The 24,568-nt window shown below is 37.8% G+C and overlaps 1 protein-coding gene and 1 non-coding gene across 10 annotated transcripts in view; both read right to left on the bottom strand.

Moving 5' to 3' along the window:
* The window catches only part of CNOT1 (CCR4-NOT transcription complex subunit 1), a 103,879-nt gene that overhangs the window by 13,960 nt on the left and 65,351 nt on the right, over positions 1-24,568 (bottom strand). For 3 of the 9 annotated variants that reach the window (XM_072636622.1, XM_072636627.1, XM_072636630.1), the window contains 19 exons: positions 22,090-22,240; positions 20,724-20,925; positions 19,316-19,462; positions 17,959-18,083; positions 17,357-17,643; positions 16,722-16,800; positions 13,559-13,795; positions 13,319-13,459; positions 11,776-11,955; positions 10,005-10,121; positions 9,341-9,451; positions 8,809-8,886; positions 8,409-8,586; positions 7,452-7,582; positions 4,409-4,705; positions 3,753-3,893; positions 3,546-3,650; positions 2,869-2,988; positions 333-524 (listed from right to left, as the gene is read on the bottom strand). In XM_072636622.1, the coding sequence (XP_072492723.1) occupies positions 333-524; positions 2,869-2,988; positions 3,546-3,650; positions 3,753-3,893; positions 4,409-4,705; positions 7,452-7,582; positions 8,409-8,586; positions 8,809-8,886; positions 9,341-9,451; positions 10,005-10,121; positions 11,776-11,955; positions 13,319-13,459; positions 13,559-13,795; positions 16,722-16,800; positions 17,357-17,643; positions 17,959-18,083; positions 19,316-19,462; positions 20,724-20,925; positions 22,090-22,240 (3,019 nt within the window). The remainder of the gene's footprint in view (positions 1-332; positions 525-2,868; positions 2,989-3,545; positions 3,651-3,752; positions 3,894-4,408; positions 4,706-7,451; positions 7,583-8,408; positions 8,587-8,808; positions 8,887-9,340; positions 9,452-10,004; positions 10,122-11,775; positions 11,956-13,318; positions 13,460-13,558; positions 13,796-16,721; positions 16,801-17,356; positions 17,644-17,958; positions 18,084-19,315; positions 19,463-20,723; positions 20,926-22,089; positions 22,241-24,568) is intronic. The other 6 variants (XM_072636624.1, XM_072636629.1, XM_072636623.1 and 3 more) reach the window with 3 other exon arrangements.
* On the bottom strand, positions 21,661-21,796 carry LOC140521863 (small nucleolar RNA SNORA50). Its single transcript, XR_011973142.1, has one exon. It is a non-coding gene; the product is annotated as a small nucleolar RNA SNORA50 (small nucleolar RNA).

Genomic DNA, 24,568 nt, shown 5'->3' with positions numbered 1-24,568 from the left:
TTCTGTCCTGGTACAAATTCTTTCATGCCTAAGGCTCTGGCAAAACTGTCTAACTTATCCCTCCTTATCTTTCCCAGTTCTTTAACAGGTATACCATACACACAGACACCCACACACACCTCCTCTAAAGAGATGACTCTGAAGTACCTAACTATCAATATAACTCCAAAGCTGACCTCTACTTTAAAAATCTATATGGAATTTGTAATGCTTGACTTTATAGGGGGAAAATACTTTGAGAGTTCCACTCAAATGTGTGATCACTATTAAGTCAATAACCAGGAAATGTTTTCATTAGGACAAAGCCTATCTGACTACACCAAGTAGCTGACCTTCTGCAGCAAGCCCAGGGCAGCAATGGCATCCCGAGAGTTGCGTGACATTACAACAGCATCCAGAAGGCTCCGGAGAGTCTGAGACTGGGGGTTCATGCCTAAGGCTGGAGGGATGGCATGCAGGTGCTGCTCCAGTTCCGTGATACACTTTTCATAGATCTGTGCTACGTCATCGGTAGCCCAAGCTTGCTGTTACAAGAGAATCAGGAAACCTTCATGAATGACAGTGCCCTACCTGTGCTGTCACAGTTCACACATACCTGTTTGTCTTGCCATCTATTTTTAAAGATGGCTTATCATATTAATTTCTAATTAGGAAGAAAAACACTGTTTTATGATGAGAAATAATAGCAGCTTTCATTTATGAGGTATTTTCCTCAGAAAATATTGAGAGTCCGTGGGTAATACCAGCTAATGTTTCCATCGTACAGATAAAAAGTCCAGGGTATACAGAAGTCAACTTATTAGGGCAAAGTTAGAGAGCTGGTCAAGAGTTGAAGGCTCGGCTCATTTCACAAATACATACAGAAAATTGCATCAAATACGGAAGAATGGAAGTCATTCCCCAATTAATAAAATGGTCAAAGGAATCAAAACTATCTACAGTCATATGGAAAAGTGCTCTAAAAATCACTGTTGATTAGAAAAATACAAATTAAAACTCTGAGGTACCACCCCACACCTATCAGACCAGCTAATGTGACAGAAAAGAAAAATGACAAATGGTGAGGGAAAAATGAGACACTAATGCACTGCTAGAGGAGTTCTGAACTAGTCCAACCATTCTGGAGAGCAATTTGAAACTATGCCCAAAAGGCCATAAAAACCAGGCTTACCCTCTGACCCAGTAACACCACTACTGAGTAAGTATCCCAAAGAGATTAAAAGCTCAAATAACAAAACAAAACAACCTCGCCTCCCCCAAATAAACCCACACACAGAAATATTTAGAGCAGCTCTTTGTGGTGGCCAAGAACTGGAAACTGAGGGGATGCACATCAAGTCGGGAATGGCTGAACAAGCTGTGGTATCTGAATGTAATGGGATACTATCACGCTATAAGAGATGATGAGCAGGAGGACTTCATAAAAACCTAGAAAGAATTATATAAACTGATACTGTACACAGTAACAGCCACAGTATTCAACAACAGACTCTGATACACTTAGCTCTGCTCAGCAATGCAAGGAACTAAAACAATTCCAAAAGACTCGTGATGGAAAAATGCCATCCAGAGAAAGAAATATGGATTCTGAATGCAGATCGAAGCATATTATTTGCTCTTTTTTATGTTTTCTTTCTCGTGGTTCTTCCCAGTGGTTCTAATTCTTCTATACAACATGACTAATGTGAAAATATTTAATAAGAATGTATATGTAGACCCTAGATCAGCTTGCACGCAGTCTTGAGGACGGGGGAGGGAGAGAGAGGCGGAGAAAATTTAAACTTATGGAAGTGAATGATGAAAACTAGAAATAAATTTATATTTTAAAAAGTTTTTTTAAAAGAGGAACTATTTTTACAGAAATATTTATGGCAGTTGTTTTTGTGGTGGCAAAGATTGAGAGACTGACTGAGTAGATGTGACTGTGATGGAATACTACCGCACTATAAGAAACGACCAGCAGAATGGTTTCAGGAAAACCTGGGCAGACTCACATGAACCGATACAAACTGAAATAAGGAGGAAAACATTGTACAAAGTAGCAGAAATAACAGCACGATAATCAGTTATGAATGGCTTAGCCATTTTCAGCGATACAATAACCTAACAGTTCTGAAGGACTTCTTAAGAAAAATCCTCTCCACCTCCAAAGATGGCATCTGAATGCAGACTGAAGCAGAACATCTTTAGCTTTATTTTTCTTGGGGTCTTTTTTATTTCTGGAGTGGGGGAAAGGGCTCATGCGCTTTCTTTCACAACAAGCAACACGAAAATGTTTTACATGATTGTACATGTATAACCTATATTAAGTTGCTTGTTATCTTAAAGAAACGGGGAGTAAGAGAGGGAGAAAAACAAAAAATTTTGATTAAAGTGTATTTCAACCAAAAAAAATTTAATTTAGAAAATGCTGGTGGCTAGAACTTGAAAGTATGACTTATAATTTCAAGTCCAGTAACGGATGCATCCATTACTTTCCAATTAGGAACAGTGACTTCTTTATTTAAATCCAAAATCAGGAAAATTCCATATGATTACATTAGTGATGGAAAGGGCAGCTAGGTGGTACAATGGACTGTACCAGGCCTGAGGTCAAGAAGACATGTTCCTGATGTCAAATCTGGCCTCGGACACACACTAGGTGTGTGATACTGGGAAAGTCATTTCACCCTGTTTATCTCAGTTTTCTCATTTGTAAAATAAGCTGAAGAAGGAAATGGCAAAACACTTCAGTATCTCTGCCAAGGAAACCCCCAAAAAGGGATCATGAAGAGTCAAACAACTGAACAACAACAAAGTGATGGAAAACAAAATATATTCATATTCATAATGATTAAAGTTTCAGTTCAAGTAAAGTCAAGAACTTACTTTCATAGGCTGAGCTAAAAATCCTGTGGGCTGAGTTAAATCATTGGTAGGTAAGAAGCCAGGAACATTACGTGCAAACTCTTCATAAACAGCCAGCTGTTTTGGGTCTACACCACCAACCTTTTGGGAAAAAATAATAATGAAGACAATGATAAACACATCTACATAGAATGGGAAGCATTCTCAGGAAAGTTACAAAACTAAAACCTAAAAAAGTTACCATTTGAAGAAGATTCCACATCTTTACTAGTCTGGGTCACCTAACTACAAATTTAACAAATGGTTATGCCAAATGAAGTCTTTACTGGGAATATAAGCAGTAAATCTATTCAAGTCTCCAAATTCTCACATTCCTTATCAGGACTAACAGGGAACTAGCACTAAAAACATATGTACACTAGAAGACATGACTAGAGGGAGACAAAAGCAGGAATAGACCAGATGATAAATTCCAAAAGTTGGGTGACTTAAATACTTCAACACTCTTCCAATCATGAGAACTTAGGTCCATTCCATTAAAAGCTGCCAATAGTTAAGTGCTTTATAAATAACTTGGGAGCAGCAGGTGATTCAAGTAAAAAGGGAGTTGTCTAACTCCCCTCTCCCATTCCAAATTACCATTCCACTTCCATGGGAAAAGTGTGTGTGGGTAAAGAGACAAAGCTATGAATTCTAACCTTCAGTCTGATCTGCTCCGGCATCCGCTCAGCCTGGTACGTCAAAACAACAGGATCACAGTACCTGCGCCCCTCTTGCCTTGCATGTTTTCGAAGCTCAAATTCCTACAAACAAAAGTCTTACTAGGTTAGTTTTGTTAGAAGATTCTTTTTAGGAAGTACTACTTCACAGAGAGCTTTTAAAAAGGCAGATGCCAAAGCACTTACAGTTGCTAGCCTCTTGTCCATTTCTGGTCCTGCTTTTTCTACTGCAGTCTTCTGAATAAAGCAGCATGCCAACTCACAATTGTCCTGAGCTAGCTGTGCTGCTGCCTGCTCCATCATTTCCCTCTGCTGGGGGGATGCGGCCTACAAAAAAGGATAAAATATGGCTTTCTTGGCATTTTCTCACTGAATGCAGAAATTGCTTGAGTAACTCAGACAAAACATCATGTTCTTTATATTTAAAAAGTCACTTTATACTAAGAAAAGTTTCAAACTCAAAAACCTTCAATTGTTAATTAAGTAATTTTTTAAATAGTTAAAAGAAACTTCCACGAAGTAGTCTAGCATCAAAGTTGATATTGCCAACAGTAAATTTCAAGACCATCTGTAAAAGAAAATTGACTGCTGAATACAGGAGTCAACAAGACGCAGCCAGGATGCCCCCCCGCTATACCTTATAGCCCCAAAACTAGTCTCCAACATGTAATAAAGAAAAAAAATCCATTCTCGTTGTTGCTGCACATAACCAAAAGTGAAACACACAAAATGAAACCTTTTCTAAAAGAAAATGAATCTCCATTTAGATTTAAAAATAAGTCTTATTTCTCCAACATTAAGATTATTCATCATTACTTTTTATTATCTTACTCTACACTTACTCTTAGTGCTGTGGCAAAACTGTTTTTCAAGTTGGTAGCTATGCTCATGAGTAAAGGTTCCCTGCAAGTTATCATAGCCATGCCAGCAGTCAGGTTCCTCATCATGTGATGAGCTGCTATCCGCATGCGTGACTCCTCAGAATCCAGTGCAAAGTCTTTCCTGACAATCTGTTCGCAAGTAGTCATGGCAATCTTAATTGACCGATCCACTACTGGATGGACAAGCTCTTGGACAGCACGTTCAATTGCTTGACGCACACACTGCTTCAATTGTGGATGAGCCTGAAACAATGGAATCTGGAACGAAGAAACATTAAATCAACTCCTAGTTAAGTAACTGATATCAAACCCTATTTACAAGTAACTGTGACTCTCATTCTTTGAAATTATTTTCAAAGTTAAATTTATCAAACTAACAAATGCAAACAACTGAAAATAAAACTTGTAACTAAAATGACTGGAGTCTTTCTACATCAAACTATACATTAGAAAACATCTGAAAGTACTTGAGATGCTAGTAACCAAAAAACCCAAACCAAAACCAACAAACAAAAAAAACAGCTCTCCCTTGGTATGCCATAGTTATAAGTCTTCATTTAAACCAAATACCAATTATAATGAGGCAAATCTGAATTCACATAAGGCAGTTTTCTACCTTTGGGTCTTAGTGAAATCTGAGATTTAACAAGTAGGATGCTTTTTTTCTTTCTTTTTAAAATAAAAGGCAAAGCAGAAAAGTTGTCTCTTCTTTTTGGGACCTTCATATTTCATTAGCCTTACAATAGACAGACTCCTTTTAAGAGAGCAAATGTACCATGTACCAAAACTTCTACTTTAAGCCTTTTGCATCATTACCTGAAAGCCCACTCTCATACCATGATAATTCAAATTTGGCCCCCCTTATTAAATTTTCTGCTTGCTAATGAAAGCCATTTTCAATTTAAAACTGTAACAAACACATAAAAACCCACATCTCTGGAAATGATGTAGAAGAATACAACCTATGAGACAGTCAAGAGCACTGAACTAGAAGTCAGGTAAGCTGAGCTCTGTCTTGTCCTGATCTGCTATTAACTAGGTGTGTGATTCTAGGGAAGTCCCTTAACCTTTCTGGGGCTATTTCCATTTCTGTAAAGCGAGATTAAACTAGCTGATCTCAAAGGGTCTACGTATAACCCTAAGTATGGCCCTTAGGAGAAAGGGGAATGATGTATTTTAAGTATAATTTAATCAAGCTGCTCCTTTCATTGGGAACATTTTTATTTCTCCATGATGATTAGGACTATTCAATACAGTATAATCAGAAAAATAAGTACTTTTTAGTATAATATGGCAATATCTATGAAGTAGTTAAGGATTGGGGAAGAGTGAGTGTGTGTGTGTGTGTGTGTGTGTGCGCGCGCGCACGTACACACATGAGCATGAGGAAGGGGGTGAACAGAACATGACGGGAAGCTTGTGTGACTGTCCTAATCTACAGATTCCCTACCAAACATACTTTACATTTAGGATTCCAGCTAGAAGCTGAAATCACTAACCCCTACCTCAAAATGAGGATGAAAATTTTAAGGTGAATATATACAAAGATAAGCTCAGTTCCAGGTATCTGCCAGAAGAGGTAGAGACTTAAGACCAGGCTCAGAAGACCTTCTGATTTGGCTTGCCAAGAAGAGCCAAGTGGGAGAGGAGAACCTGAGAACCAACATTAAGTAATAATTTAATTCATCCTGGGGCTCACCTTTGCAAAAAGCATTTAAAATGCCACAATCCATGTTAACTACTTGTTAAATTTTAAAGTACAGAAATGCAAAAGAATTTGTGCTCAAAAGCAGCACAAGGGCATAGAATGATTTCCAACTCTGAATTTTAGACTGAATATTCATGGGCTATGCCAAGAGCTCAAACACTTCTGGTAGAATAGTGCAAAGGAAATGGAAAGTAGATAGAAACCAGATTTACTGAAAAGCTAGTTACCCAAACATACACAAAAGAACAGACTTAGTTTAGTGTCTTAAATTTACAATGGCTTTTTAAAAAATGTTCTGGTTATTCTGTATTACAGCACATTATGAATTAAGGTAGAAAAGGAAAGGAAAATTGCATTTAAACTAATGATACTACAAAGTTTAAGATGCCTCTTGAAAAAAATGTCATTTTTTTTTTTTAAAAGCAATTATCATGGTGCTCAATTTAATTCCCTTTAGGTGAATTTAGCTGACAGGGTCACTGAAGGTCACACAACCCATGGTGCCTCTCAAACTCCTTAGGTATAGAGACAGATAATATACTGTATAACTATTCACACTGGTGAGTCATTGAGAATACGGCCTACCTTACCCACCAGTTTTCTGCCCAAACTAGCCTCCTAATTCGATCTTGCTCCTTGGACTCCTCTTTAATGGATCTGACCTTTTCCTGAATCAGAGGTGAACAATCTAGCACTCTGACCCTTTGGGGTACTCACCAAGGTAACAAGAAATATAAGAGAATAAGAATACTTCAGTGACTATTAAGCAAACTGGTCTCTCCCTAGCTTCCATTTCCTTTATTTCCCCATCTCCATTTACCATTCCTAAATTCTACATGTTTCTCTTTCACTCCCCAAAAATGTCCTAGACCACGCTAGGGTTGGAAAGGGAAAAACAGAGCGGATAAATTAGGTTGTCCTAAGTACTTTTTGTGCTGACAAGGAAAGGATGAGGGATACAAGGGAAACAAAATGGCCTGCCTATGCCCCCTTCCCCAAATAAATTAATCCCTAGCCTCCTACTATTAACATTATCAAAATTTAAGAGCATTCCTCCACACTCTGTAGTTCGTGTCCTATCAGCAGACAAATTAACAGAGAAATTCAGGGAGTAAAAGGTAAAAAAGAAGACTATAGAGAAGAGGGTACTGAACACTGTATGCCTCCAAAGACCTTTATTTGTGGGGTAAGAAGAGGGGGAAGAGGGGAGGCAAGGGGAAAGGAGAGAAAAATGCATGGGGAGGGGAGAAAGGTAAGACCTTTAAAATGCAAAGAAGGGTAATGCTGGCAACTTACCGTAGGATTTAGAGTAATGTGCGGTGCCAGACCACCCAGTGAATAGACATTGATGTCATGGTAGCTATACTGAGGCTGTGGAGGAACAGTAGCCGTACAAGTGGTACTGGTAGCTGGTGTGGTAGAAGTAGCTTGATAGAAAAGGAGAAAAAAATTAAAATAACAACTACTTTGAAAACAGAACCAAGTGTTTAACAAAAGTTAAATAGCTCTGAATGCAAACACTCAGAATATATTAGCTCGATTGCTAATCTGGAAAAAAGCCATGAATACAGTTAAATCTAGTCAATCTCCCTCCAGGGAACTGACCCATTATCAAAAATTCTGCCTCCTCTACACAAACAAGTGCCAAGATTTAGTCGCCCCTCAGGAAGTCAATAATAACTTCACAAGACGTTCAAGGCCCTGGAGTCACATTAAGTCTTGCCACATGGTTAGGCCCCAGAGCTGAGAAGTCCTGACAAGGATACAGAGTTAAAGAGCTTTGAGCTACAATGGGAAGACTCCAAAAGAGCCCCAAGGCACCCAGGGGGTACCCAAGCCACCTTGCCTGCTAGAACCATCCTAATCCAGAAATAAACTACTTTTGTTCACTACAGAATTCATTAAGGGCCCCAGACAGTCTGAGGAATAACACTGATCCACTTAGGACATCTAAATTCTTATAGACAATAAACTCTAATTCAATACAGTAATAGTATTAGGTTTTCTAGTTCGTCAAGTATTTTAGATGGTTGCTGCACGTATACACATGTACATGTTTTCAATTTCTGATGGAAAAAAAAAACATTAAAATCTATAGAATCAATCAAACTGAATCTTCCCATGAATATTCAGAAGGCCCACCAGGATTTCAGGATACCCTGAATTATCAATACCATGGATCATTGTGCTTCTGATATGAAAAACTAGTGTAAAAAGCAGGAAAAATGTACTTTCACTAAAAACTGTACTCACTGGTGGTTGTGATAGGAGGAAGTGCCTCTGGTTGCTTGACATCCTTTTTGGGGGCAGAAAGCTGTTCTTCTAAGTTTTTCAGTCTGTCTTTGTCTTTCAGGAGGCTCCCAGGTTTTAGCTCATTGATGTCCAAGGCAAGATTCTTGCAGAGAACTTCAATCTCAAACTTCAAGTTTAACTGAATCATTACAGTTGAATTAGATTTCAAATATCTAAATTCCAGTTTCACTCACTACCCGTTAATTTGTCTCCCCTCCCACAGAACTTACAGACTGCCTTCAAAGGGCAGGGATATACACCATAAAACAATGGATTTTACTCCCCTTTATGTATACAATACAAAAAAGCATCAATTTCTTGCATAATGTCCCAAGAGAATAATAATAATAAATACAATTACCTTTAAATCATGTTCTTGGTGAAGCTCAGCTAGTACATTCATAATTGCCATTGTCCAAGGATTTGGTGGCCTGAAAACCTAAAGAAAAAGCAGTACGTTGTCAAAAAACAAACAAAAAAAACAAAAAACAAACTTATTTAAAAACATCTACCTGTTATACATGTGTATCTAAAAACCATAACTATATGCAAAGTTTCCAAGTCCTCTTTCTATCATAAAAAGAGCAGAATTATGAAAAAAATAGAGAAACTATATCACTGCCTAGATCTAAGCTCTCAATTACAAGACAGAGGGGTAAGATCAGAAGTTATTTGCCTGAAGTCAACACTTTATGTCAGGTGTAGGACATATACCTACACACCCCAATTATCAAGTCTGTGTGTGCTTACTAGCATATTGGGTTATTAAAAAGAGAGGCTTTATCCCTCTGTATGGAAGGAAAATCAACTCTGACGTCATAGCACCTAAAGCTGCAAGGTGGTAATGATATGACTGTAGCTAGTTCCATTTAAAAATATGAAGTTCTTCTTACCACACTCCGAACACTGGATTCTAAGACTTTGGCAACAAAGGGCACCACATACAGCAATTCCTGCTGTCCTTTAACATAAGCTTCTAACAGCAAAGATTTCACATCTAAGTCCTGGAATAAACAAAAAAATAATATTTAAAAGTCTAAAGATACTTCACATTTAAATCATTCTAAGTATGCATCCAGCACACACAGCTGAAAGACATTAATAGGAAACTATAGGAAAATGGGGTGAACTTTTTTCCACACATGCTACTGGTCTTCTTTCCAAAAGAGAACATAATCACAGGATAAAACTATATTGTAGTCTCACCTACAGTAAAGTGGAATACTAAGGAGTATAGGGCAAAGATTGTTAGCACACGCCCAGATCTTATAACTCCAGGTGTCAATTTGCCCCAGAAACACACCAATAAACCATAATTTAGACTAAAAAGTCACTGGCAACAGCCAAACCAGTAGATTCATGTGATACAACATTTAAGGATATTTGGCACTCATTTAGGTCAATTCCATCTTTTCATGAGGTCAGGAAGGCAAATTAACTCTCGTAGGGTCCAAGACTCAGTGGATAGAAGAGAGGGAACTAGATTCCCAGTATAAAGCTTCTATGCGCAAGCTAGAATAGTCAGTGCTATATGCACAGTTTTGAATGGAAACTCACTGTGTGTAAGATGGGTTTGTTTTTGGCTAGTGTGATCATCCCCAGCCAGTGGCCCAGGTTCTTCAGCAAGGAGCGGTCTGAGAAGTTGGCAGCTGCTTTATCTGATGTCAGAAGCACCTAAAACATGTTTTTTTAAGAACTTAGACTTGAAGATGAAACATGGGAGTAATGAGAATAATTACTTCTCTACCTAAAGAGTAAGGATTCAGAACTTAGCCTTTTAGGCTCCAAGGAAAGAAAGAACTAGCGTTTCAGACAATCCACCCCCCTAAATTCAAGTTCTCTACCACTTAATACAACATCAGGGAAACATTTCCTTCCTTCAAGAAGAAAGTCTTATGCTCTGAAAACTTTCCAGAGTTGTTACAGTGACCTGACTTCAAATCTATTTTGAAGAACCAAAGCCAACTCTCCTGAACATACTGGTGCCAACAAAAACCTCCTGAGTAAGAGGGGGGAAAATGAATACAGAAAAACTTAACAAGAACAATGCCATTTCAAGTTAGCCGGGACATGCCACTGTTCTTCAGAGATTTTGACAATCTCTCTCAACAGTAAGGATTTTATACAACAAAGTTCCTAGTTATTTACCCTGTGCCCATCCTTTCCCCAACTCCTGCAGTTTGTGACCTCTCTGCCATTGTCAAAGCTCCTAGTGGCTTCAGATTTCTCAACCTTGTTTTTTGTCTGGGTATTCACTGAACCAAGTATCACACCTGCTCTAAGCTACACGCACCAGTCATGTTCCTTAACACCACCACCAGAACACGAGCTGAACACGCAATCAGCTGTTCTTTGGGGTTTTAAGGGGTTCTTTGGCACTACAGCGTAACCTAAAGTGGTGAAAATTTCCATCAATAGGGTTAAAAAATAGTGCTTTAAAACTGACAGTTTATTTGGTGCTTTCCATAAAGTGGTCCCTAAGTACCCTCAAAGAAACGAAGTAACAGACTTGTGTTTCATGAGTAACACTGATAAGCTGACACCTTCCTCACGCTTATCTAACAAGAACCTTGCAAACAATCAATTTTACACAAGGTAAAGAGCTTAGGGTGTCCTGGGTGGACATCTATCTTCATTGCAGTTCCACTGACAACTTTTTTGGGGAGTTGGGGGGTAGGGACTCAGTGTCTGTGACAGCACCATCTAAAATGAGGCAGCTGTATGAAAATGAGAAAGACTTAATAAAACTCAGAAACAGCAGGGCAGGGAAAAGGCCACTCAGCTGGTGACTCTGACCCTGTAACGAACACTTTGATAAACAGCCAGTCAAGTACTATAGTAAAATAGGTCTCAAAAGTATCAGCTTCACTGCATCTAGACAATTTATCATTTCTGCCCAAATTCAGATACAAGATACATTAGTATAGTATCCTGCTAGTTATCATTTAATAAAACCTAAATATGGAAAAAAATTTTAAATGCATTTATAAGGTAAGCACCTGCATGATACTACACACGGACATTTTTTAAACTTTAGCTAAAAGTAATAAGAGCTTATACCAGATATTTGAACTGTGACTACTTCCATGTGATTATTCTCTAAATTAATTACTAAAGGCACAACAAGCAAATCTTGGGCTAGCAGGAACAAAGTTAGTTATAAGCAAAAACAGTTGAATCAAGAAAGGTTCTAAGGCACATGACAGATGAAGGGCTTCCCTTAATCTAACCATTATCTGATTTTGAGATATTAAAATTATAAAATCTAAATACGCAAATTTTTAAAAAAACAATTTAAAGAAGAAATTATAAAGGATCTACTACTCACTTTAATATTTCTGTAGGTTTCGTTCAGAACCATCTTATTAAATTCAGGATTCTTAAGAGTATCAAGAAAATTTGAATAAAGGCTGTGAAAGTTTGGCTCAATGCTGACTCTCTTCATGACAAGATACTGGGAAACCCAAGGCATGAATTCTTCTTTCACTGTTTCCTTCAGCTCCTCCACCTGGGCACAGGGCATTGCATGAAAAATGTTTAAATATGAACGAAATAAAGCTGGGTTAAGTGATGCGGATGAAAACTCAACTCAAGGGTCACCTTCTAAGTGCATGTGAAGCCATGTTCTGATACAGAATGCTGCCACGTACTAAGCACTACAATCACTACGTTCACAAAAAGTGCACCTGACTACAAAAACATTCCAACTATAATACCACCCGTATCAGAATCTAGGGTTGATCAGCCAACAAGCCCTTAAGTAAGAGCTCACTCTGTGTCCCAGACCCTGCTGTAAGGGCTGGGAAGGTAAGTAAATGCTCCAGCAGTTCCTGCCCCCCCTTCCCTGCACTACACTGGGACTTCTCTAAACACATCTGTCTGGTACCTTTCCCTCTGCCCCATTTCAACTTCTCTGTGCTAGCTTTCCCAATCAGATTGTAAGCACCCTGCAGGCAGAACTGTCTTTGCACACTTAGTACAGTGCCTGGGTCACAGCAGACACTTATGAAGCGTTTGCTGATGACTGAAGAAGCTCACATTCTAATGGAAAAGACAAATAATTAGGCACATTTAAAAAAAAACGCAAGCTTTGGTAGCTTCACACTACATGAAGACTTGGGGGTCATCCTGTATGGAAACAAGGGATGGAAGGCAATGTGAGAAAAGATGACTGCAGAACTCTCTGTACCTTGAGACCCGAAGCTCAAGAAATTTTTTTAAACTGAAATTTATTTGTTTGTAGATTGACATAAGACTAATATTATGTTCTAAATATAAAACAATTCAGTCAGGTCTCCCTGCTTACGTAAAGTACACATCAGTAATGTCAGGCCCATAGTGTAAACTCAGAGAGAAAAATATTTTATATGTATTTTAATTAAAAATAAGAGGGGTATGCCTGATAAAGCATTCAATAAATATATTCAATGAGAATAAAGTGGACACTGATAACACCTATAGATGAAAAGTTGAGTTTTCTAAACAGTAAAAGCAGATTTCAATAGAACTTGACAGACTTTGCGTAATAAGTTTTAAACCTATGTCAAGTCAGTAGACTGAAAATGACACTGAAGGAATAAAGGAATTGGTACAATTCAAATCCTGGTTCTCCTACCTCCTCCTTATGTGACCTTATATCCCCCCAAGTCTGCGTCACATCCCACGTAAAATAAGACTAGAGGGCCGTTGAGGTTCCTATCAGTTTAAGAGTTACAATTCTATGACTTGAAATTTAGTACGTATCTCAGACAATTATCTATTTTGCCTGAAAAAAACAAACTTATAATATAGGACATCAGAACTAGAAACTGAAAGCATTATTAAGAGAAAATTCATGTTCACTATGGACCAAAGAACCAGAGCACACTCACCTTCTGTGTCATATTTGACTGTGAAAGATTGTTGAAGATGAAAGCAATTTTTTCCTGAACATTTTCTGGAGGCTCCACAATTCTCTCAGTTTGGTCTGTAGCCACCAGCAGGGTATCAATGTTTGTAGTATTAATAGATGGCTAGAAGACAAAGTAAGCAAAGTACACAAAATGGAAATTCATTTCACAATTCCTCTATGTAACTATTTCACAGTTTAACAAAGAAAGAATTTCACTTACTGGAACATCCTTCTTAAAGCTAACTCCTGTGGGTCTGGTGATTGTGATGGTTTTAGCCACAGTAGTAGTTGTTGAGGTGGTTACAATAGTGCTGACTTGACCAGCAAGAGGAGCTTTTGCTGGAACCTGGGCCTGGGCCTGGGCCTGGGCCTGGGCAAGTGCAATACTTCCAGGGGTGGTAATTGAACCCTGCATTTTCACAGGAGGGTCTCTAGATTGCTGTCCATATTCAATGTACTTTTCAAAAAATAAGAAATAAGAATTTATTAGGTTGGAGAATGACAGTGAATGGGAAAGGAAGAAGAATTGTTAATTTTATTTAACATTTTTCCACATCTCTCAAATTAGCCCACTTTACTCTGGCATTGCCACCACACACTGGTAAAGGCTCTCCTCACCGCCTCATGGGGTCCATCCTCTAGTCAGTCACCTGAGTATTTTTCCTCACCCTTCTCCACTACAATCAATGAAGTCCAAAGACTTTCTATTACCAGTAAGATCAAATACAAAATGCCCTAGATTTTAAAACCCTTGAAAACCTGCCTCCTTCCTCCTTTTCCAGGCTTTCTCTAATTTACTCCTCCCCTCTATGTAGTTACCCAGAGACACTGGTCTCCCTGGCTATTGCCCCCACAGGACAGTCTATCTCCTGACTCAATGGCTATCCCACATTTCTAGAACCCTCTTCTTGTCTCTGCCTGCCAACTTCCCTGGTTTCCTTCAAGTCTGAGCTAAAACCCTGCTGTGTCCAACTTCAGCAGGTCCTCCTGAATGCCTAATACCTTCCCACTGAGATGACCTCCAATTTACCCTGTATATATCTGGTTTGCATGTTGTCTCTCCTAATTAGACGGTGAGCTTCTCTTCAAAGCAGGTACTGTCTTTCTTTCTTTGAATCCCCAACACTTAGTACCAGGAAGAGTCAACACTAAACAAATCTTTTGAGCTGACTTGACTTTAGAGTTTTAAAACTCTATCCCCTTCACTTTTTGAGCCACCTAAATCCATTCAGAACATGATTCTACCTTCATATCATAATTTCCTTCCCTCTATTGAAGTCAATTGTAATGCTGCAAAGAAAGAGAGGAATGAAAAGCTTTCTTAAACTCTGGTATTAATATAGTAATGACATTACCCCTTTGAATCTGATTATTCTTTTTGCTTATAAAACAAAGTTCAACATCAGAACTTTTAGCCAAGTGGCAACCTAATCAAAATATTTAGTCATTAAGCTCTCTATCTCTTAAAAGACTTTTTTCAAAAACCTCATATCCAGGCAAAAGGAGACTAGTCACAATGACCAATCTTGCTAGAGAACAAATAATAAAAAATGCACATGCTCTGCACACACCCTCCTCCAGAAGAGAGGGGATCACAGGTACAGAATATTGTCAGTTATAGGCTATAACCTATTTTTAAAAACTGTCAGGAGGGCTGAAGCTGGAGATTAAGCCAAAAATAACATATTTTTTTTTAGTTTTGGGGAAAGGTGGGAGGACTACTGCTTGAGATATACTGGACATACAGACAAAAGAAAAAAAGCGGAGTGGCTCCATCTTTATACTGCTTCCGTTCTCTCTGCCAAGAAAAAACCATTACACTGAAAAATCTCAAACAAAAATGACTAACAAAGACTTGGTAATGAAAATAAATAAGATATTTAAAGATCACCTAGCAGTGCTTGGTGAAGTCACCTGGCCCAGATAAACTACATCCTTGAGTATTGAAGATCTGGATATGATTGTTAAATCAATGATACTAGGGATGGGGGTGGGGGCAGGAATGAGACACACAACAGAGTCTGCCAGTGACTTCAAATCCTTGGAGAATTCTATAACAGATAATTAAAAAGATGCATAGTGAAGATAAGGAAAAGGCAGCAGGGATTACAAAGAGACAGCATGGGCTTCTTGAGAGTAAATCAAGACAAAGTAACCTTAGTACACCTTAGCTTTTTTCCTGACATCACAAAATCAAGTAGGTCAGGAGAATGCTATCGGTAATGTACCTCAATTTTAGCAAAGTATCTGACAAAGTGATCTCATACTATGTGGCGGAAACAATGGAGAGTCTTCATAATACAAAGACCGGGAAAGATGGTTAAAAAACAATTCAAAAAAAGGCTGAATGATTTTGAGTAAACTTCAGTGAGGCAACAGTGTGTGACATGGCAGCCAAAAAACATAACATAACTGGGAGGATGTCTAGCCTTAAGAAAAGGAAACCCTAGGGGACTAAGGGGAAGGGGAAAGATGGGTGACTCCTTCCACTGGAGGCCTTCAAGCAGAAGATGGATGGACACTTATCAGCGAGCCCTTTCTACAGACTAGGTGGACTAGATGGTCCCAAGGTCTTTTTCTACTTTCAAACTCTGATTCTAATGAGAAAAACAGAAGGGACATGTTTGGCACTGCCCTAAGTAGGTAGAAAAGGAGTCCAAGAGAATTAACTCATCTAGACAAGTTAACAAAATAAGACAGCAGGCAGTTAGAAATGTGTGTATGGTGCCTGTGAGAGGTCAAGGCTCAGGATACACATTTTAAAATTCCTGTGCATAGAGGCGAAAACTGGATGCGGTAGGAATAGATAAGATGACCATGGGCAAGAATGGAGGGAAGCAACAAAGGGCAATAAATTTTACCTGATCCGAAACTTAACTTTGACATAAATATATTAAAGACTGTTGGCATTTTAAAGCTTTTGCTATTCCACAACAGTATTGAGTTTTATATAAAATAAACCATTGCAAATTGGATTACATAACTGAATTCTATAAACACTAATAAATCGGATAGCAGTATGTGCTTTAAATTAGCAAGGCTAATGATCCACCATAAAATTGCATTATTTAAAAAACATGTAAATATCATAACCCTGAAAAAAAGGTTATTAGACATTTACACATGACTGGAAAGAAACAAATTACAAAGTGAATAACTGATAAACTATACATAAAGGAATCCACAACAGATCACGTCAACCCGAAATACTGGCTCAATAATTTCAGAATTTTAGATGCTGACGAAACATTCATTAGCAGTTCAACAATGAACACTGGTTAAAAACTGTCTGTACTCTGACTCAATATAAAAAGTGCTCTTAAAATTAAAGCGCTAAATACCCTTAAAATAACTTCCTCTGTTTGACCATCAAGCAAACTTACCTCCTGCAGATGATGAGGAAACCGCATAAAGTGACTAATGGAGGCCAAGTGCTGACAGTACTGGGGATAGTCCTTCAATCTGTCAAAGAAAAAGAGTTATCTCATTAAAGGACAAAAGAAGGAAAGAAAAGACTTCAGTTGATCCAATGACCAGTCTACGCCCCCAATCCTACCCCAAAAGACAAACTAAACAGCTCTATTGTTCTTACCAATAAAATCATCATAACCATAATAATATAGTAACTTAACTTCCTAGAATTTTACTAAAATTTAATATTTAACTTCAATTGGCTAGAGACTATTTATAATCTTCATATCACACTGATTTTGGTCAGCAACAGGCACTGAAAGGAATACATCCAAGATGGCACTGTGCAGGAAGAACCTGGTTTTTTGACCAAGTTTTATGCTTCCATCTTGGTGTGAAAACTCCTCATGAAGCAAACTGGCCACTTCTTACTAACTCACTGTGAAGAGACACTGAGAAATTCTATGGTAGGTTTACAAGCAGTATTTGTCTAAGACAGAACGTGAATACAGGTCTAACTGACCAATTTTCTTCATCCTAAGCCTTCTATGTACTCTCTAAAACAATCTTAAGAGGGAGAAAATTCCAAAAGAACAAGAACACTTACCTATTTTTAAATCTATCTAGTGCAGCAATCCCAAAAAAATACATTTTGGATTCATAAGGCTTGCGTAAGGCTTCAAGAACATAGCGCAGGGCCAGGCCAAGTGCCATGTAAGTAACCAGTCCTTTTTCTATGATCCCACCAAATAGGCAGGCTGTTATGTGCAGCTCTTTATCAGGGTACTGGGGGAAAAACCGATATTCTTCAAACAAGTTCCTCAGCATACAATTAAACACTTCTCGTTCCCTTTTAATATTGGAGTCCTTAAACCTCTGTAACATTTCCAACACCTGCAAAAATAAAAACCAAATGGTTACCCCTAAAGTTCTACTCGACAAAATCATATTTTTTGCTACAGGAAATACTGAGGCCAAGAAACAACATCTCGTGACAATCTGTGTTACAATAACAAAAGTTCCTCAGAATCTCTACACACAATTTGAGATGAGAAAAAAAGGAACCCAAATGCCTCTAATATATACAACAAAAGGATCAAGAGGGCGCTGCTGGAACTAGTAAAATGACGTCCATTTTCCTAATGGTGAGGAGCTCTTGGGTTTGTCAGTCCTGGGCCACCAGCTGCACGAGTCCTTCTATGTACTCACCTCATCAACAGACATGGTTGGATGTGGTGGATGATTATAGATGCGCTGAAAATAGCTGTTTGCTTCATCATCGATCTCTTTACTAAAGTGCTGGTTTGCCTCTGGCCACACCTGGGACACATCCGCTATTGAGAAATGAAAAGCAACTCCTGGGCATGTGATTCTCCTAATGTTTTTCTTCTCCCCCGACCCCTCACCCTCAACCCTCAAACATAAAGAAGGTTTAAAACTTAGTAAAAAGAATGGACCAATATGTAACCAAATTGAAGAATTTTGTGCTTATGTTAATGAAAGCACAATGACAGCCACATAAAACCTTATGCTATTTAGGAGAATACGCAAAGATTCATCCCAAAAAAGCCTATTCCAAATCCTATTCCTATCACTGTCAGTTTTCTTTCATGAGTACATTTTACGTTTTATATATAAGATACTTACCCTTAAGCCTAAGCTACAAATTTATATTAAGGTTTCCCTTTGATGCCTTAAAGCAGTCCATCCAAATAATGTACTCTCTAGGCAAGACAGAGCAGGATAACAAGCTGGTATGCCACACAACATGGACATGCAGACATCTTTCACACCAGCTTCCAGGGCAGTCAGCTGATGCAAAGCACTTCTCACATGAAATCACTACTACTATTCAGCCTACAGAGGCAAGGAGTCACTTCACACCTTGTTTTGAGCAATAGGGTCAAGGAATTATTCCTTCATCTTTGGAAAATTAATGTATCAGTACATCTCAAATCCAATCAAACTACTAGACTGCTTTTTGTACCTAAAGTTATAACCAAATCTATTGAACTTTTCCAAGCAAATCGAAGTCCTTTATGTGGTTTATCTCATTTCTCTCCCCATAATCCTCAGAAACAGCTGCAATTATTATCCCCATTTTACAGATGGAGAAACTGAGGCTGAGAGAGTTTTGTTTTGTTTTGTTTTTTGAGAACTGCCCAGGGTCACACAGCTAATAAGTCCTTGTCTGAGGTAGGATCTGAACTCAGGCCTTCCTGACACTTCACTAGGCCATCTGGCAGTCCAAGTTCAAACTTAAAAAACAAAAATCCCAACCCTGGCATTTTCTCACCTATTCCCAAAATTTGTTTTTAGATTATGCTCTAACTCACTAACCTTAGCCTACCAATTTTTACTTTTAGAAAAGATGGAAGAATATTACAAAGGGTTAATTTAGCAATTTATACCCCTACCAAACTTAGTAGTCCTCCCACCTGAAGCACATCAATTGACAACTATTTTGTTACCAACTCTCTAGGCCAATAAAACCGACCCAACCTCCAAAGTGCAAGTTTACTATGGTCCAGTCACATTCACAGCCACGGACAACACTACCACTTACGAGGCTTCATCTTACTCTGCTGGAATGTAGGTTGGTTCAGTCCGGACGTGCCCAGCTTCCTCTGCACAAATGGGTCATTATTCACTGCAGGGAGTCCCAGAGCCGCAGTTCCTATACCAGTCAGGCTACCTGTGCCAAGACCACCTACTGAAAAGAAGGCAAATGGTCAGAAGAATCATTGTGTGTGGTATTAACTATATTTTCCTTTCTCAAATTTAAGGTTACATCACGTTCTTACTACACAAGTGCATAGACTTTTCCTTTAAATTTAGATATAAACAGTTCAAAGACCCATGTGATTTTACTTAGAAAGTGGATGATTCCCCCCAAAAAAAACTGGTTTTGGTTTAAGAATTATTTATTTTCACCTTGTTACCTCCCCAGGGTATTTAAATAAGTAACAGGAGTACACACAAAGACCCAGGGAAGTGAGACATAAGGGAGAGAGAAAAAGGAGAACGGTGATGATTAAGATAATAACAAGAAAAGCTTCTGGAATTTAAAGTGGATCAAAAGTTTCGTGTCCATTTTGAGCTTACTGTGGTTTTTGGTGTAAGACACTGGTCTAAACCCAATTTCTGCCAAACAGCTTTCCAGTTGTGTCAGTAGTTTTTGGCAAAGACTTGTTCCTTCTCAAGTAATTTATGTTCTCAAACTTATAGAAAAGTATGTCCTTGAAATCATTTTTTTTGGATTCTTCCTCATCTAGTCTGTTCCATAATTTTTTAAAGTACCAAGCAATTCTGACAATTACTACTTTTTAGGATGATTTGGCAACTGAGGCGTCATTACCTTTCATTCTTTTTTCATTATTTTCCCTGAGATTCTAGACCTTTTGTTTCTCCAAGAAGTGAGAAGGGGAAAATATATATATATATATATATATATATATATATAATATATACATACACATGTGTATACAACAACACACACAGACACCTCAACGTCAAGACATATACTGGGAAGAGAGAACATTATTGGCAAGCTGACACTCTTAATATGTATAACTGGACTGCTAAAGATGGGTTAATAGGCTAATTTGAATTAATTTACTTTTAGAAGTTTCTTTCTGGGGGCAGCTAGATGGTGCAGTGAATAGAGCACTGGCCCTGGAATCAGGAAGACCTAAGTTCAAATCCGGCCTCAGATTTGACATTTAACACTTACTAGCTGTTTGACCTTGGGCAAGTCACTTAACCCCAATTGCCTCGCTTTCTTTTCTCCCCTCCAAAAAAAAAAGCAGCAGCAGCAACTTCTTTCTCTTTACCTTACCAAGTTAGGGTAACTACCCTAATTACCACTTACAATCTCAGGCTATAAAGTTAACAAACCATAGTTAACTCCATGTGATTATGACCCTCACCATGCACCAATAAGAAATACACGGTTTCTATGAATATTTCCTTACCTGGAAGCTGTGAAGAGAGTCCTCCAATGCCACTGAAAGCTGTAGTCTGATTTGGAGTGGAAAGAGGTGGAAAGGCTTTTGCTGGTGACTGAGGAGTACTGAAAGCAGAACCCAAATTTGGAGGAAAACCCTGCATACTCTGGGTATGGGGGGCAGCTGAACCTCCTATACTAAGAGATGCCATCCCAGCAAGGGGGTCAATCTAAAAAAGACAAAAGAATATCACCAGGTGCTTCAGACAAGAAAGCTATAACAAACTGACATTACTGTAAATTAAAGCAACCTTGTTCAGAACTTTCAAAAAATTGTTTTTACACATCCCAAAAATATAATAATCAGCCACATATTTTATGATTATTAAAATCTAAATATTCAAAAGTAGAGACTACGAAGCATTCATTTTAGAAAAAATATGCCAAAACTCCAAAATGATAAAATAAAGCATAGAGTACCAAACTGACCACACCAAGACTATTTCACCTGTTACTTTGGTGAAATGTTATTATATTTAACACCAATGAATTTTTAAAACTAGCCTGATATATCTGAGCCCTCGTTTGGCCCCTTAAAGCACAAGCCAGAAGGTAAATTTTGCAGTAGACAATGAGCCAGATAACTTGGCTAATAATAAGTAGAGATCACATCCAAAAATTAACAAATCTAGTACATTTTTGGGAATCTGGATTAACATAGTGCCAGTGTGTATTATTTTCTAAGAAGTATTTTAGAATAACTATAAGAAAATTTTCCAACGTGAAGAGGTTGTTGATTATCACACTTCTATATCTTCCTTCTGAATTTAAAGTTTGATAGCTCCTGAGTCATTCATAATGAGTTATTAAGAAAAATTTCTTAAATCCCAATCTGCCCAATGTAGCTGAGAGAAGAAGTATGTTGCTCTCAGAGGATAAGGGTGGTCAGTGGCAGGGAGTAACTTAAATGTACCTTGTTTTTAAAAGAGCAGTTCAGTTGAAACCTGAAGAGCCCCAGTTATAACAAGTCCTTATGCTCTAGCACTGTTGCTTGGCCTGAGAAGCTACAAACAAGACATATCAGGTTCAAAGGCAGTGCTTATTCCTCAAGATTCTAAGCAATTTCCTTTTTTAAAAAAATCTTTATTCATTTATCTCAAAATTTTATCTCAAAATTATGCAGTCATATTATAAAGATTAAAAACAATGCTTAACTATGTCCCCATATAAGATCTACTTTTAAATTTGCTTGACATGCAATTATATTAAGTTTACTATAACTGAATTTTCCCCCACTTTGATTCTTACTTGTTGCTGTAAAAATTTATTTAATCAATATGGATGGCAAAAAGAGTACCTTCAATGATGGTAGTATCCTATCAAAAGTTATCTACCTGTACAGGAGAAATGGCATCTAAGCTGCTTGCACTAGGGGGACGTCCCTTTGGCATAACTCCTGGTGGTGGCTGTCGAGCCTTATTCATAACATTACTGCAATTGGCAACCATGGTCAGGATAGTCTCTGACAACTCTTGAGAAACACTCCTGAAAAAGAAAAGAAAAAAAATCAAATATACCATATGACTTTTCTAGCACATCCCTATACTACTCTGGTTCCCTGAAACACTGAAAACAAGAATAGGTAGATCAAGTTATGGGTTTCTGGCATAGGCCTTTGCCTATGACGCAGTATGACAAGATTATAAAAAGCAAGCCACAGCTATGCTTTTTCTTGAGGTATCAATAAATTACCGTACTTTATAAATTAAGTATAAAGACAATAGATCCAAAAGATGTGAAGCAATTCTACAGAGATAGTCCCATCTCTACCACTCTGTCAAAAAGCATGATCTTTGCAGCAATTCACAAGTATACATCTATGTAAGACACTGCAGCAAAAATTCAAATATCAACTGATGAATTTATGCTAGATCCTATGTAGGGTTCTCTTGACACTGTGTTAAGCAGGCACTCCTTCTACCAGAAGAACAACTGAAAAAAAGATAAGAGCCATCTACACTTAGAGCTAAACCCAAAAGGCTATCTCTACCTTCTAAAAAAAAGTTTGTCTCCCTTTTCTCTATGTTCGTTAAGCATTTTACAACATGAAACTATAATTTACTTTATCCTATCCCTCTTCCCCAAGTTTCAGAATGGTACTGTTGCCATCAAAAGGCAGAGGTTGTCATAAAACTGACATACCCTGTTTTAATCTCTAAACTTAGTCTAGCTCTAAATTTCAAAGACAAATATGAATGACAGTCTATGAAATGTTCTTTTCAGCACTACCTGAGGAATGACAGTTTCAAAATCTAAGATCTGTTTCAACATCCTTTTGAACTAAAAACATAATACAAATTAAAAGGCAGGCGATTCAAAGGAAAGAACAGAGGAGAAAATTAACTGGTAAACCTAAAAAAGTTATTTAGAAAGAGACTGAACCACAAAGAAAAAAAATTAAGCCATCAACTACATGCAAAACCCATGCTTTCTAAAGAGATATATGGTCAAAATACTAGTTAATGGAAAATACAATCAACAGCTGGGAGCAATAACCACCAAAACTTTTAGTTATAGCAACAATGAGATTATTGGTTTTATGAGTAGTTGTTTTCCATTATGGCAATGAAAATATTGAATTTCTAGATTTTTAGGTAAGATACATGGAAGTAGTTGGAAATTATTCAAAGGATTTAAAAACAGCCCTTTCCTTACAAAACAGGGATGGCATGATCAGTTAGCTATTGAGTCAGATGGTAAATAAATACTGAACGGAGGGAACCTATGAACCAACCAATGAGTAAATAAAACCCAAGAGGCTGTTTCCCATAAGACATCAGTCCAAGATCAAAACTGTTTTAGAACCAATTTGCAATACTATATTAGAAGAGAAATACATATCTATATAATAATCCAAACAGCATAACACGAACCACAAAAATTTCTACCTATTTTGAGAGGTACAATAGCTTGTCAGGCCCATAATTATAAAAGTCTACAACTACTTCATAAGTTATGACAAGAAACTACCAGACTTACTTTTCACTGAGTGCTTAGAGGTGATCACTGAAATGAACTACAGAAACAACAGGTTATTAAATTCTCTTAGGTTATAAGGAGCCTTTTTTCCTTTCCTCAAACAAATACAAAACTCTCATCATATGGTTTGTGCATTTGTTTTTCTTCTCTGCTTTAATAATGTAAGCCATGGAATAGATACCAATTCCAGTATTCCCACAAAGTCAAAAGAAGATAAACTGCTACGATCGCTTGACTCCTACACAAAGCAGTCACTTATTTATACTCTCTTATCCTTCCATCATGATGCAAGTCATTTTTTGGCATGTTAAATGTCCCACATCTCTCAATTTTTAGCTTTTTTTCTTTGAGGTCCATTCACTGCTGATTACTTTGTAGGCCACATGTGATCTCAGTAACTTCTCAAATAAAATTCCCTCTCAATACCCTTCTCTAAATTCAGTTAATCTTACATTTCCAAACATTATGGTTACTCACAACACGTGAAGAAACAGGATTCCACTCAGGTAATTCTAAATACTGTAAACAGGCTTAAAGGGTTCAATTTCTATAATAAAGCAAAAACATGACAACTATTCTGTGACTAAAATAACAACTCAAACACCCAGGAGTCCGCCTGCCTGCTCTTAGCATCTGAGTCTCCAAAGACTACTTCAATCAAGTTAAACAGTTCAAGTAACAACGTACACAATGATGACAGCACAGCTCAAAATAAGCTGAAGAGGGCATCATCGTAATGGAGAAGAACGCGATGCCCTCCCTTCTCTGGACAACTGGTATGGTTAGCTTTGGGGAGAGGAAGACTTATGAGGAGGGGAGGAGGGAAGGAGAGAT

The sequence above is a fragment of the Notamacropus eugenii genome, chromosome 1, assembly GCF_028372415.1.
Source record: "Notamacropus eugenii isolate mMacEug1 chromosome 1, mMacEug1.pri_v2, whole genome shotgun sequence".
NCBI classification, from domain to species: domain Eukaryota; kingdom Metazoa; phylum Chordata; class Mammalia; order Diprotodontia; family Macropodidae; genus Notamacropus; species Notamacropus eugenii.
Note: the sequence above shows the minus strand (reverse complement) of the source record. Positions and strands in the feature narration are given on the sequence as shown.